Source organism: Pristiophorus japonicus, chromosome 4, assembly GCF_044704955.1.
Source record: "Pristiophorus japonicus isolate sPriJap1 chromosome 4, sPriJap1.hap1, whole genome shotgun sequence".
Classification (NCBI taxonomy): Eukaryota; Metazoa; Chordata; class Chondrichthyes; family Pristiophoridae; genus Pristiophorus; species Pristiophorus japonicus.
Window position 1 is genome coordinate 243,726,122 of NC_091980.1, and position 16,161 is coordinate 243,742,282.

Sequence of the window (16,161 nt, forward strand, 5' to 3'; positions counted from 1 at the left end):
ACATGTCAGAAGCACCAGTGTGAAAGGTGGCGTCGTCAGAGCAGATCCGATGGAGAAACTGGGAGAATGGAATGGAGTCCTTTCAGGGTGCGGGGTGGGAGGAAGTGTAGTCCAGGTAGCGGTGGGAGTCAGTGGGCTTATAGTGAATACTGGTCGAAAGCCTATCCCCAGAAATGGAGAAAGAAAAGTTGAGGAACGGAAGCATTGGAGATGGATCATGTGAAGGTGAGGGAAGGGTGGAAAAATGGATGCAAAGTGAATGAAATTTTGTTGTGCAGGGCAAGAGCAGGAAATGGCACCGATACAGTCATCAGTGTACCGGAAAAAGAGGTGGGGGAGGGGACCCAGGGAGGACTATAACATAGAATGTTCTACATAGCCCACGAAAAGGCAGGCATAGCTAGGACATTAACTCTGTTTTTCTCTCCACAGATGCTGCCTGAGCCGCTGCGATTTCCAGTATTTTCTGTTTTTATATCACTTAACATTGCTACCTCTTTCACCTGCAAATAGTTGCTTCCAATGTGTTCAACAAAATACTGTACACATTAAAATAATGATGTGGAATAACTAAATGTTGAGGGAAATTTGTTTAATTTTGTAAGAGCATGTTTTGGGTCTTGTTATTGTTGTAGAAACCTAATTACTGGTCGAACCCTTCCTCCTCCCTACCGGGACCCTTTGTTAGTTGAGGCCTATTCCATGCTTTTAGAGCTCTTCTCTTGGACCAGGTTGTATTCACCATCAGACTGATGAATTGCTCTCAACAAATTCTTTTGATGGTCAGAGCTCTGCTGGGTTTTACCCCCGAAGAACCTTTATTGATCAGTTTCCAATCCCTCTTTTCTAATTGATTTTTTAGGTTCAGCCAGTCCCTGATTGATGAAATGTTTTTTAAACACCCCATGCTTGAGGCAGTCACTTGGAAAAGTGAAAGACTGGTCTACAGTAATTCAATGCTCTACTTCCCTTCATTCCCAGCTTCTACTCATTGTCCATCCCTTTCCTCCTCTAAACCCCCAGATCAGAAACTATATGGAGAACACAAGAATATTTTCTTGGAAAGGCAAGGCAAATGTTTAATGAAGGGTCCACACGCTAAAAGATAACTCTTCTATTCTCTCCACACATGCTGTCTGACCCGCTGAGTGTTTCCAGCAAAGATGAAATTGCAGCACATTTGGAAAGCAGTGACAGGATCGGTCCAAGTCAGCATGGATTTATGAAAGGGAAATCCTGCTTGACAAATCTTCTAGAATTTTTTGAGGATGTAACTAGTAGAGTGGACAAGGGAGAACCAGTGGATGTGGTGTATTTGGACTTTCAAAAGGCTTTTGACAAGGTCCCACGATTGGTGTGCAAAATTAAAGCACATGGTATTGGAGGTAATGTACTGACATGGATTGAGAATTGGTTGGCAGACAGGAAGCAGAGAGTCAGGAAAAACGGGTCCTTTTCAGAATGGCAGGCAGTAACTAGTGGGGTGCCGCAGGGCTCAGTGCTGGGACCCCAGCTATTTACAATATATATTAATGATTTGGATGAAAGAATTAAGTGTAATATCTCCAAGTTTGCAGATGACACTAAGCTGGGTGATGGTGTGAGCTGTGAGGAGAACGCTAAAAGGCTGCAGGGTGATTTGGACAGGTTAGGTGAGTGGGCAAACGTGTGGCAGATGGAGTATAATGTGGATAAATGTGAGGTTATCCACTTTGGGGGCAAAAACACGAAGGCAGAATAATATCTGAATGGTGGCAGATTAGGAAAGGGGGAGTTGCAACGAGACCTGCGTGTCATGGTACATCAGTCATTGAAAGTTGGCATGCAGGTACAGCAGGCGGTGAAGAAGGCAAATGGTATGTTGGCCTTCATAGCTAGGGGATTTGAGTATAGGAGTAGGGAGGTCTTACTGCAGTTGTACAGAGCCTTGGTGAGGCCTCACCTGGAATATTGTGTTCAGTTTTGGTCTCCTAATCTAAGGAAGGACATTCTTGCTATTGAGGGAGTGCAGCGAAGGTTCACCAGACTGATTCCCGGGATGGCAGGACTGACATCTGAGGAGAGACTGGATCGACTAGGCCTAGGTCTCGTTGCACCTCCCCTTTTCCTAATCTGCTGCCATTCAGATAATATTCTGCCTTTGTGTTTTTGCCACCAAAGTAGATAACCTCACATTTATCCACATTATACTCCATCTGCCATGCATTTGCCCACTCACCTAACCTGTCCAAGTCACCCTGCAGCCTCTCAGCGTCCTCCTCGCAGCTCACACCACCACCCAGTTTAGTGTCATCTGCAAACTTGGAGATATTACGCTCAATTCCTTCATCTAAATCGTTAATATACATTGTAAAGAGCTGGGGTCCCAGCACTTAGCCCTGCAGCACTCCTCTAGTCACTGCCTGCCATTCTGAAAAGGACCCGTTTATGCTGACTCTCTGCTTCCTGTCTGCCAACCAGTTCTCTATCCACGTCAGTACATTACCCCCAATACCATGCACTTTGATTTTGCACACCAATCTCTTGTGCGGGACCTTGTCAAAAGACTTTTGAAAGTCCAAATACACCACATCCACTGGTTCTCCCTTGTCCACTCTGCTAGTTACATCCTCAAAAATTTCCAGAAGATTCGTCAAGCATGATTTCCCTTTCATAAATCCATGCTGATTTGGTCCGATCCTGTCACTGCGTTCCAAATGCGCTGCTATTTCATCGTTAATGAATGATTCCAACATTTTCCCCACTACTGATGTCAGGCTAACCGGTCTATAATTAACCATTTTCTCTCTCCCTCCTTTTTAAAAAAAGTAGTGTTACATTAGCTACCCTCCAGTCCATAGGGACTGATCCAGAGTCGATTGACTATTGGAAAATGATCACCAATGCATCCACTATTTCTAGGGCCACTTCCTTCAGTACTCTGGGATACAGACTATCAGGCCCCGGGGATTTATCGGCCTTCAATCCCATCAATTTCCCTAACACGATTTCTCGCCTAATAAGGATATCCTTCAGTTCCTCCTTCTCACTAGACCCACTGTCCCCTTGTACATTCGGAAGGTTATTTGTGTCTTCCTTCGTGAAGACCGAACCGAAGTATTGGTTCAATTGGTCTGCCATTTCTTTGTTCCCCATTATAAATTCACCTGAATCCGACTGCAAGGGACCTACGTTTGTCTTCACTAATCTTTTTCTCTTCACATATTTATAGAAGCTTTTGCAGTCCGTTTTTATGTTCCCAGCAAGCTTCCTCTCGTACTCTATTTTCCCCCTCTTAATTAAACCCTTAGTCCTCCTCTGTTGAATTCTAAATTTCTCCCAGTCCTCCGGTTTGTTGCTTTTTCTAGCCAATTTATATGCCTCTTCCTTGGCTTTAACACTATCCTTAATTTCCCTTGTTAGCCATGATTGAGCCACCTTCCCCGTTTTATTTTTACTCCAGACAGGGATGTACAATTGCTGAAGTTCATCCATGTGATCTTTAAATGTTTGCCATTGCTTATCCACCGTCAACCCTTTAAGTATCCTTTGCCAGTATATTCTAGCCAATTCACGCCTCATACCGTCGAAGTTACCTTTCCTTAATTTAGGACCCTAGTTTCCGAATTAACTGTGTCACTCTCCATCTTAATAAAGAATTCTACCATATTATGGTCACTCTTCCCCAAGGGGCCTCGCACAACAAGATTGCTAATTAGGCCCTTCTCATTACACATCACCCAGTATAGGATAGCCTGCTCTCTAGTTGATTGCTTGACATATTGGTCTAGAAAACCATCCCGAATACACTCCAGGAAATCCTCTTCCACCACACTGTTTGGTTTGTCCAATCAATATGTAGATTAAAGTCACCCATGATAACTCCTGTACCTTTATTGCACACATTCCTTATTTCTTGTTTGATGCTGTCCCCAACCTCACCACTACTGTTTGGTGGTCTGTACACAACTCCCACTTTCTGCCCTTTGGAATTCCGCAGCTCCACCCATACCGATTCCACATCATCCAGGCTGTTCCACATCATCCAGATCGCATAGAAACATAGAAAATTCTGACGGGACTGGACAGGGTAGATGCAGGAAGAATGTTCCCGATGTTGGGGAAGTCCAGAACCAGGACATAGTCTAAGGATAAGGGATAAGCCATTTAGGACTGAGATGAAGAGAAACTTCTTCACTGAGAGTTGTGAACCTATGGAATTCCCTACCGCAGAGAGTTGTTGATGCCAGTTCATTGTATATATTCAAGAGGGAGTTAGATATGGCTCTTACGGCTAAAGGGATCAAGGGGTATGGAGAGAAAGCAGGAAAGGGGTACTGAGGTGAATGATCAGCCACGATCTTATTGAATGGTGGTGCAGGCTCAAAGGGCCGAATGGCCTACTCCTGCACCTATTTTCTATGTTTCTATGTTTCTGTTTGATTCAGATTTCCAGATTCTGAAGTTTTTCTTTTGGTTTTTTTGTACACTTTTATTTTAGATTCTGGTTTATTCAAGAACTGCTACCTTATCAAAGATCACCAAATACACTTGACCAGCTTCAATGTAGTATCATGCAGTAATCTTGGGTCACTTGTGCCATCTAAAGTCTGACTGCCTCCACCATGTCTGGCATCATTTTCTACTCTGCTCTGCTGCTTGCACATGCAGAGTTGTTATTAAGTGAAATGTCACTAGAACACCCAACATCAGGCTCTGATCTTTGCACCTACACAGTACAACAAGGTAAATTAGTTGTGCTTTGTTAAATTGCATTCCAAATATAATTAAAAATATTTCCTTGCAAGGTTCTGCATGACATTCACACATCTGTATATCTTGCATATGAAAATTCCATGCATAACAAAAAAAAAGGTTTCTCAGACAGACATTGGCACCAAAAGGTGGCCAAAAATGAATACAAGATCACAGTATTTAGATAAAGGGGCATTTTAATACTGTTACCAATTTAAAACTAAAAAAAATCATTTGCAATGTTACCTTAAAATATTCCACAAGCCCTCGACCAGTTATTTTATTCCCATTGATTTCTTTCAACTCAAGGTTCTCAGGACAAAGAAGCCAGGAAACCAGGACCTTCAGGTGTTTTATAAACTCCTCATCTACCTCTAAGCAAAATGAAATAAACACTTTTAAGGCTTTGATTAAAAATAACATCTTAATGCTTTAACAAATTACTTTTCCAGAAATGTGTAATAAAAATCATTAGAAACCTTTAGATTTTAGATATATAAAATGTCAGTGAAGTCATTTTTGACCTGGGTCTAAAGTAAGTGTTCAGTAATTTTAATAGGCTAATGAATGTTGAATCAGTCCTGTAATGTATTTGCTTCATGGGTTCTTGAATTCATAGCAACACATTGCTACTAAGAACTAGTTGGTTTATTAACAAAGGTTTAACACTCATACTACACATTACCAGTTCATCCACTAGGCTCACAACTGCATCCCTCATCGTGGATGACTTAGACCCAACTGACTGCGGTTTTATTGAGTCTTGTGAACATCATGTGACTGGCTATGTCATTGACAATGCAACAGTTCTGCAAACCTGTGAGCATCCTCACAGGTGCATACATTACACGTACCTTTTAGCCGTCCATCAAAGTTGGGATTGGTGGCTACTTTCAAACCAGGGTGTGGCATTAGAAAGCAGGAAATATTTGTAAAACAAGAATAAATGTGTTTCCTGACATTCTGTAGCTCCTCGTGCTGGTTTTCTGAAATCTGGAATAAGTTGGTATGGGGAAGAAAAAAACAAATCAAATAGCGAACATAAATAAAATTTTCCCCAGCATCCAGAAGAAAATGCTTAGGTCCTTGTTTTTAATTCAATGCACAGTAAAATGAAAGATGTAGTTTTAACATAGAGGAAAAATACAAAGTGGAGGAAGAGCATCCGGAAGGGCGCTGAGCCTTCGAGCCTCGTTGCCGAGAGCATGCAGAAAATAAGCGCAAACAGCGGAAGGAGCGTGCAGCAAACCAGACTCCCCACCCACCCTTTCCTTCAACCACTGTCTGTCCCACCTGTGACAGAGACTGTAATTCCCATATTAGACTGTACAGTCACCTGAAAACTCACTTTTAGAGTGGAACATAAGAACATAAGAACATAAGAATTAGGAACAGGAATAGGCCATCTAGCCCCTCGAGCCTGCTCCGCCATTCAACAAGATCATGGCTGATCTGGCCGTGGACTCAGCTCTATTTACCCGCCTGCTCCCCATAACCCTTAATTCCCTTATTGGTTAAAAATCTATCTATCTGTGATTTGAATACATTCAATGAGCTAGCCTCAACTGCTTCCTTGGGCCGAGAATTCCACAGATTCACAACCCTCTGGGAGAAGAAATTCCTTCTCAACTCGGTTTTAAATTGGCTCCCCCGTATTTTGAGGCTGTGCCCCCTAGTTCTAGTCTCCCCGACCAGTGGAAACAACCTCTCTGCCTCTATCTTGTCTATCCCTTTCATTATTTTAAATGTTTCTATAAGATCACCCCTCATCCTTCTGAACTCCAATGAGTAAAGACCCAGTCTACTCAATCTATCATCATAAGGTAACCCCCTCATCTCCGGTATCAGCCTAGTGAATCGTCTCTGTACCCCTCCAAAGCTAGTATATCCTTCCTTAAGTAAGGTGACCAAAACTGCACGCAGTACTCCAGGTGCGGCCTCACCAATACCCTATACAGTTGCAGCAGGACCTCCCTGCTTTTGTACTCCATCCCTCTCGCAATGAAGGCCAACATTCCATTCGCCTTCCTGATTACCTGCTGCACCTACAAACTAACTTTTTGGGATTCATGCACAAGGCGCCTACGGCCACACTAGTCTGAAAACGCCTGATCTCGTCTGATCTCGGAAGCTAAGCAGAGTCAGGCCTGGTTAGTACTTGGATGGGAGACTGCCTGGGAATACCAGGTGCAGTAGGCGCCCCAAAAAAAAACGAAAAAAAAAGGGGCCTTGTAAATGTCTGCTGTGTCATCCAGGGCGCGGTTTAATGTCTTTTTATGTTCACAGATAAACTCAAAAAGAGTTTCATGCACAAGGACCCCCACGTCCCTCTGCACCGCAGCATGTTGTAATTTCTCCCCATTCAAATAATATTCCCTTTTACTGTTTTTTTCCAAGGTGGATGACCTCACATTTTCCGACATTGTATTCCATCTGCCAAACATTAGCCCATTCGCTTAACCTATCTAAATCTCTTTGCAGCCTCTCTCTGTCCTCTACACAACCCGCTTTCCCACTAATCTTTGTGTCATCTGCAAATTTTGTTACACGACACTCTGTCCCCTCTTCCAGGTCATCAATGTATATTATAAACAGTTGTGGTCCCAGCACCGATCCCTGTGGCACACCACTAACCACCGATTTCCAACTCGAAAAGGACCCATTTATCCCGACTCTCTGCTTTCTGTTAGCCAGCCAATTCTCGATCCATGCTAATACATTTCCTCTGACTCCGCGTACCTTTATCTTCTGCAGTAACCTTTTTGTGGCACCTTATCGAATGCCTTTTGGAAATCTAAATACATCACATCCATCGGTACACCTCTATCCACCATGCTCGTTATATCCTCAAAGAATTCCAGTAAATTAGTTGAACATGATTTCCCTTCATGAATCCATGTTGCGTCTGCTTGATTGCACTATTCCTATCTAGATGTCCCGCTATTTCTTCCTTAATGATAGCTTCAAGCATTTTCCCCACTACAGATGTTAAACTAACCGGCCTATAGTTACCTGCCTTTTGCTGCCCCCTTTTTTAAACGGAGGCGTTGCATTAGCTGCTTTCCAATCCGCTGGTACCTCCCCAGAGTCCAGAGAATTTTGGTAGATTATAACGAATGCATCTGCTATAACTTCCGCCATCTCTTTTAATACCCTGGGATGCATTTCATCAGGACAAGGGGACTTGTCTACCTTGAGTCCCATTAGCCTGTCCAGCACTACCTCCCTAGTGATAGTGTTTATCTAAAGGTCCTCCCTTCTCACATTCCCGTGACCAGCAATTTTTGGCATGATTTTTGTGTCTTCCACTGTGAAGACCGAAGCAAAATAATTGTTTAAGATCTCAGCCATTTCCACATTTCCCATTATTAAATCCCCCTGCTCATCTTCTAAGGGACCAACATTTATTTTAGTCACTCTTTTCCGTTTTATATATCGGTAAAAGCTTTCACTATCTGTTTTTATGTTTTGCGCAAGTTTACTTTCGTAATCTATGTTTCCTTTCTTTCTTGCTTTCTTAGTCATTCTTTGCTGTCGTTTAAAATTTTCCCAATCCTCTAGTTTCCCACTAACCTTGGCCACCTGATACACATTGGTTTTTAATTTGATACTCTCCTTTATTTCTTTGGTTATCCACGGCTGGTTATCCCTTCTGCCATTTCGATTTCGAGGGACTGCCTATGATGATGACACGCGCACACGTGCGCATACAAGAGGGGAAATAGCATGACCATTTGTGGTCATGCTTTCCTCCCATTTCCTTTGTTTTCCTTTTTGAATGCTGTTCCCATGTATTTTCTTCTGGTTGTAATGTTAATATGTCTGTTCTCAGATATTGATTGACCTGCAGAGCATTACAAGCATTTTCTATTTTTGTTTCAAATTTCCAGTATCTACAATTCTTTGCTTGAAGTAACAACAGATTTTCATTCCAATTATGTAAATTTGCTTAGAAAAACTCACTATTATGAACCATTTTGAACAGGTTGACTCTTGGGGCTGTGGGTTACCCAATTGAAATGTCATTCATTACACTGCTACACAGCTCTCAAACCCCTTGGCAAGGCATTTACAATAAAGCACATACAAGAGCCAGGAACCTTAGCATGCAGTCACCTGGCATACTAAAGTTATAGTCTTTGATATTTGGACATTACCAGGGATGAGCTACAAAATGCTCCAGAGAGAGCTGGCAGAATGGTACTGGTGTGCTATGTGCTGCAAGAACAGTAAAAGGCCATGGTGTAGGAACAGAATGATTTATGAAAAGTTTGTTGAAGCAATGCAGCACTATGGGAAGCAGCATTGGTTTTCCAGGCTATGAGTGAGCAGTTATTTCTATGAAGCCTGCTGTTATGATTTATTCAATACTGTATTCCCGAATCAACCTTTCATTATTACCGCTGTTGATCTGAAAAACATAAATTTCAAATGAAAACGATGACTACATGATTCATGGTGATTTGTTGTGTCTTTATTGAAAATAGTAGTGAAGGTGTACTACAACAACATGTATCTACATATTATGAGTTAGTGTGATTTGCTTCAGTGCTTCCCTCTTGTAATACTTTTACTAGTGTACCATTGTATTTCTAATACTCCTACTGGAAGGAATTGATGTACAGGCTTTCCAATAGGTCTATGAGAATCCATGATTCAGCCAGTCTGGTGCTTTCTGTTGTATGTTTTTTTCTGTAATGAGAAAGAAAATATGTATTGACATTTTTGAATGCTGCAGACCCTGATGGTGCTGCCTGTGTGCCAGAACTGTCCAGTCCTATTTCAGCTTCTGTGGCCTGCTTGCCTTTGAGGACTTCTTCTGAGACTTGCTCATAGGTTCAATCAAGGGACTGGCAGTGACTTGAGAGCCACTTGACTCTTCCTGTGCATCTTTCCACATGCCCTTGTAGAAAGCCACATTCTCATGTTGGTCAATGATCGGCTCCCTGAGGGCCAATGATCGTCTTGAGGTACTGCCATTAGGTCTCTGAATCCCTCACTGGTGTACCAGGAATGTCTCACTGCAAGGAAGCTAGCCATTGCCACTTGGATTTTGGACCCAAATTCCTCCAGCTTGCATGCTGCTTGTATTGTGTACTGCTCCATCCAATGGGTTCCATCATCACCCTCTCTCAGGGGGTCAGGTTTAGTTTGCTGAGATCCTCTGCCTGTTCATTACTCATTGCTTTCTGTTGTATGCTACATTTTTCTGTATCAGGAATAGCAATATGTATTGAATTAAGGGATATTTTCTACTGTGAGTTTTCAGGTTGCAGCATGTTATGGCCTTGCATATAGCTTCCTGTAAATTAACTTGCCGACAAAATGTTTTGAGTTGAGTAAGTGCATTAATTCTAGCTGCATGTTCGAGTAATAGTTTTCAATCTTTCTCAGCTGTGTTTTCTAGCATGTGATAGCATTCGTGAGGGATGCTGCAAATGTTCTCACTGCTTTGTGCCTCCGGTCTCCCCGGCAGCAAACCTTTGTTACACGACAATCTAAGGAGAACTCTTGCTACATGACATAGCATAACTTTGCACCTATTGTCTGCATCATGCTGTGCAAGGTGGTGAGTGACAGGTACATCTGTTCATGCTTTTAATGTATTCTCTATTTCACAACTGGCCCTATGAGATCTGAATCATAAAGTGACTCAGCAGAGACATTGTTCACACTCGGTCTTCATGCAGCTGCCTCCGGTCTTTCTTCAGCTCCCACAACCATGTGAAGTATCTCAACCTGTACTTCTTTCTCCAAATCTCTGAAATCCTCCAGAATGTTTGCCTCTAGGTTGGTGCCTGTTTCAAGTGGTAACAAAGCACAATGCATTCATCACTTCATACCTGCAGAAAGCACAAGTGTCAGATAAGGTATGTGAATTCAATTGTAGAAGCTAAAAACAAGTTATTTTCTTCTAACTTGCATGCCACCTGCATTGTGCACTGTCCCATCTAATGGATGGCCTGCTGAGACCCTCAGCCTATTCATTACTCAGTGCTTTCTGTTGTATACTACCTTTTTTCTGTAACAAATTCATTGCTTCTCTGTGTAGCAACTACATCAGGTTACTGCATCAATTTAGTAAATTATTCAAGCAAACTCAGCTGACAACTCTGACATAGTTTAATTAGCATTAATGATTACCGACATGTATGGCAGCTACATTTCTCACCTTGACACTCCTCTTCAAGTCGAAAACTTTCTTCCTGATATCCTTCCCGCTTCTGCAGGTACGTAAACTGCATTCGTGGCTAAGGCAATGGTCTCCCAAGCCTGATTATTAATGGGTCACCCTTTCCATTGTGTACAGAGTAGTTCCTTTTATCTTCATACCGGTGACAATAACTTGCAGATTTTCACTGTCAAATCATGGTTTCTGCTTTTTGCAGTGAATGCTGCTGCAGTCCAGTTGAGATTTTGGTCACCCTGCCACCTTCAGATAGAGGAAATGGTGATGGATTCCATCTCATCAATCATCTGCTTAGAAAATATCTATGCATGAACACTTTGCGTACAAATGCTATTATCACTGTTTTTACAGACAGGAAGAGAACGATCAGACAGCTGGATCAATCTGAGATGCTCTTGCTTATCTATTAAGGGCAGCCCAGCAGAGGCCCAAGAGAAACCCCCTGCCCATCCTCTCAGCTGCAGAACAAGGTATGACAAAAAGGCGGCCAGTGCAATGAACCATTTGGTGATTGTTGTCCAGTAATGAACTAGTTTGGCCTTACTTTCTAATAGTGAGATGGCTATGCACTCAAGTTCAAAGACAGAGACAACATTATGACTACATCTGGTACCGCAGCAGTGGACTATCCCTAGTTTTACTCAGTGGAAACACTGCTGCAGTTACCTTCAAGCTATTTACTAGATTGTTCCCACAAACCTTAAGACGTTTCTCCAGGAACTTTATGCCTCCATCAAGACCGTAGTTGAATTCATATGGAAAGCTCCAGTCTCGGACTAGAAATATAAGTGACTGCACATTAAAAAAAGAAAATAATCTTTAGTCTGAGAGTTGTTATACAGCCATATAATTGACACAATATATTTTCTCGTAAATTTAAAACATTTCTGCCAGTTTAAAAGGCAACTACAATATGAGATAAGATCAATCCTACAACCCAATTTAATTCAGTTTATAATTTACACTCCTATGCACCCATCATGAATAAGGGAGCAACAAACAATTAATTATGGAAAACGGAAATGGCACAGACTTTAAACAAATATTTTGTATCAGTCTTCACGGTGGCAGACACTAAAAGCATCCCAAAAATTGATAATCAAGGGGCTATTGTGGGGGGGGGGGGGAGAGAGGGGGACTTAAAATAATCACTATCACTAGAGAAAAAGTATTAGGTAAATTAATGGGACTAAAGGTGGGCAAGTCCCTTGGACCTGATGGCCTGTATGGTCTTAAAAGAAGTGGCTGCAGAGATAGTGAATGCATTGGTTGTAATCTACCAAAATTCCCTGGATCCTGGGGAGGCCCCAGTGGATTGGAAAACCGCAAATGTAACGCCCCTATTTAAGAAAGGAGGGAAACAGAAAGCAGGAAACTATAGACCAGTTAGCATAACATCTGTCATTGGGAAAGTGCTGGTGTCCATTATTAAGGAAGTAGTAGCAGGACATTGAGAATATCATAATGCAGTCAAGCAGAGTCAGCATGGTTTTATGAAAGGGAAATTATGTTTGACTGGAGTTCTTTGAGGATGTAACGAGCAGGGTGGATAAAGGGGAACCAGTAGATGTCATGTATTTGGATTTCCAGAAGGCATTCGATAAGGTGCCATGTAAAAGGTTATTGCACAAGATAAGAGTTCCCGGTGTTGGGGGTAATATGTTAGCATGGAAAGAGGATTGCCTAACTAACAGAGAGTCAGGATAAATGAGTCATTTTCAGGTAGGCAAACTGTAACTATGGGGTGCCACAGGGATCAGTTCTGGGGCCTCAACTATTTACAATCTATATTAATGACTTGGATGAAGGGACCATGTAATGTAGCCAAATTTACTGATGATACAAAGATAGATGGGAAAGCAAGTTGTGAGGAGGACGCAAAGAATCTGCAAAGGGATATAGATAGGCTAAGTGAGTTGGCAAAAAATTGGCAGATGGTATAATGTGGGAAAATGTGAGGTTATCCACTTTGGTAGGAAAAATAAAAAAGCAAATTATTTTTTAAATGGTGGGAGATTACAAAATGCTGTGGTAAAGAGGGATCTGGGGATCCTTCTACATGAAACTCAATTTTAGCATGCAGATACAGCAAGTAATTAGGAAAGCAAATGGAATGTTGGCCTTTATTGCAAGGGAGATGGAATATAAAAGTAAGGAAGTCCTGCTACAACTGTATGAGACATTGGTGAGACCACATCTAGAGTACTGCATACAGTATTGGTCTCCTTTTTTTTAAAGGAGGGATTTACTTGCATTGGAGGCAGTTCAGAGAAGGTTCACGAGGTTGATTCCTGAGATGAAAGGGTTGTCATATGAAGAAAGGTTGAGCAGGTTGGGCCTATACTCATTGGAGTTTTGAAGACTGAGGTGATCTTATTGAAATGTATAAGATTCTGAGGGGGCTTGACAGGGTAAATGCAGAGAGGATGCTTCCTCTTGTGGGGGAATCTAGAACTCGGGGGCATAGTCTCAGAATAAGGGGTCGCTCATTTAAAACGGAAATGAGGAAGAATTTCTTCTGAGTCATGAATCTTTGGAATTCTCTACCCCAGAGAGCTGTTGAGGCTGGGTCATTGAATGTATTTAAGATAGACATATTTTTGAAGGATAAGGGAGTCAAGGGTTATGTGGAGAGGGCAGGGAAGTATAGTTGAGGCCAAGATCAGATCAGCCACGATCTTATTGAATGGCGGAGCAGGCTCAAGGGGCCTACTCCTGCTCCTATTTCTTATGTTCTTATGTTAAACCAGTGCACATATGATGTCACTTGTGCTTAAGCAACACTTAGTCTATTTCATGCTCGTATTTTGAAATCAAGATATCTATAATTGGTTACATAGTGAAATCTTTCACAGTGTGCTAGGACCTGGGTTCATGCATCTGATTCCCCACAGCCTTGAGGGATAAGTCCAGAGCAGAGACCACATCCTTCCTAAAAGGTATAAGAGACAAAGCAGAGAGCAAAATATTCAGCACCACTCTTGCACATATTCTAGTGGCTGGTTCAAAATTGGTGTAAGGAGAATCCCTGCAGCAGGTTTCCAGGCTAGCTGCTCAGCGCTGGGGGAAAAGTGAGATGCGCAGAAAGTAAAACAAGTTTTAAAAATAAGGCAATAATAAATTTCTTAACAATTTTAAATGGTGATAACATCAATATTTAATTTAGTAAATTTAGTCTTCTGTAACTTTGCAGTGTAAAAACATTTACTATTCCTCACCTGAAATGGTTTCTGAAATGTTTCTTCCATAGCTAGTCTTCCGTATTCAGTGAAGAGCTGAAGATGGTTAAATGGTGACACTAAGGTAAACAATTTACCCTCATAAAGATGATGCTGTTGTGTATATATTTTATTAGATGCCCAGTTACCTGTAGATGCTGAAGATCATCCTCTTGAATATTTTGTGACAAGTTATACACCTGGGCAAAGTGAAATAAGAGCTGTTATGTTTCTGAAAAGTAAGACAAGTAGTTGCTTTATTGTAATGATTTTTAAAGTATCGCTGAGACTCAGTTAAATGATTATAGTGTATGGCTGTTAGCTTAAGCATGTCTACACGTGAATTCTAATTATCTGGCTTTAATCAGAATCTTAAAGTGAATAGCCCTGAAATTCCACATTGTTCATCCATTGATGTTATGGCAAGGCTTGCCTGCCAGTCTGTTGACTATCACAGATGATTCCGAGGATGAGGGGATTGACTTATGAGGAATGGTTGAGTAGGTTGGGTCTCTACTCATTGGAGTTTAGAAGAATGAGAGGTGATCTTATCGAAACGTATAAGATTATGAAGGGGTTTGACAAGGTGGATGCAGAGAGGATGTTTCCACTGATGGGGGAGACTAGAACTCGAGGGCATGATCTTAGAATAAGGGGCCGTCCATTTAAAACAGAGATGAGGAGGAATTTCTTCTCTCAGAGAGTTGTAAATCTGTGGAATTTGCTGCCTCGGAGAGCTGTGGAAGCTGGGATATTGAATAAATTTAGGACAGAAATAGACTGTTTCTTGAGCAATAAGGGGATAAGGGGTTATGGGGAGCGGGCAAGGAAGTGGAGCTGAGTCCATGATCAGATCAACCATGATCTTAATGAATGGCAGAGCAGGCTCGAGGGGCTGTATGGCCTACCCCGTTTCTATTTCTTATGTTCTTATGAAGCAGTTAGGCAGAAAGGTAGAGACTAGAAAGAATAACAGAGAAAACCGGTAAGGTGCTACTATTTACCAGAAATTGTCACTGTATGGGGATACTGTATTCCAGAGATTGTCTAAATGACGTGATACTATGTACCCAGTATCAGGAGATACTGTATAGTGGAAATTGGCAGAGAGAGAGAAGAATGTATTGCAGAGATTGTCACTGTATACCAAGGATTGAAACTGAGAAATACTGTACATCAGAGATTGTTACTGTTAACAGACACTATGTATCAGAGATTGTCAGTTTGAGGGGATACTCTGTATCCCAGTGAGGGGATACTTTATATCAAAGAATATTGTACATGAGAAAGTGCTTGTGATAGACTGGGTGTTAGGAATTAGGAACTGTGTGCTTTTATTAATTTATATTCTGTAACATTTTCCAATTCCATGAAATACTATTCTATGGACCAAAAGCACAATGCAAGTTAACTTAACCTGCAATTTCTTGGTCAATATATCAAAAAGATTTATTTTAGTTTAGATTACTACGTGTCTCCTCACCTTATTAAAGTGACTTTAAAAACTCTGCTTGATCATAGTCTATATAATAGTAATTGTATTACTTGGATATGTATAAACACATTTCAATAACATTTAAACTGACTGCGCACTTTATAATTAGTACATAACCGATTACTGATAGATGACAGGTTATTTAGCTTTGCAATTACAAATTAGATTTAAAGCTTGATATTTTTGGGCTGGGATTAATCTGAATAATTATGGGCTGAACTAACTCTTGCTCTGAAATAACAGCTCAGACGTGATGAGCTAAACAAGAGTGGGAAAATGGAAGTGGAGATTGCCAAAATATAACTTAATTAAAATGAAAAACACTGAGTCATGTAATTGAACTTTAGGATTCAGATGACAGATACAAAGTTTGGAGTTTATAATGTCAAAGAAAGCCTTCAATTTGCTAAGCCCTTGCAATAGACTCCACCAATTCAATGTTCTATCCAAGCATTTGTCGACACAATATTGTACTCGTACCTATTATTTTATGTGTATTAATACTGTGGAGTCAACCATTCTTT

The 16,161-nt window shown here is 41.3% G+C and overlaps 1 protein-coding gene and 1 pseudogene across 2 annotated transcripts in view; one reads left to right on the forward strand and one right to left on the reverse strand.

The window, feature by feature from the left end:
• atl1 (atlastin GTPase 1) overlaps window positions 1-16,161 on the reverse strand; it is a 103,330-nt gene that overhangs the window by 36,425 nt on the left and 50,744 nt on the right. For both annotated transcript variants that reach the window (XM_070877503.1, XM_070877502.1), the window contains 5 exons: window positions 14,292-14,342; window positions 14,143-14,199; window positions 11,624-11,716; window positions 5,589-5,727; window positions 4,981-5,108 (listed from right to left, as the gene is read on the reverse strand). In XM_070877503.1, the coding sequence (XP_070733604.1) occupies window positions 4,981-5,108; window positions 5,589-5,727; window positions 11,624-11,716; window positions 14,143-14,199; window positions 14,292-14,342 (468 nt within the window). The remainder of the gene's footprint in view (window positions 1-4,980; window positions 5,109-5,588; window positions 5,728-11,623; window positions 11,717-14,142; window positions 14,200-14,291; window positions 14,343-16,161) is intronic.
• Window positions 6,815-6,933, forward strand: LOC139263523 (5S ribosomal RNA; annotated as a pseudogene).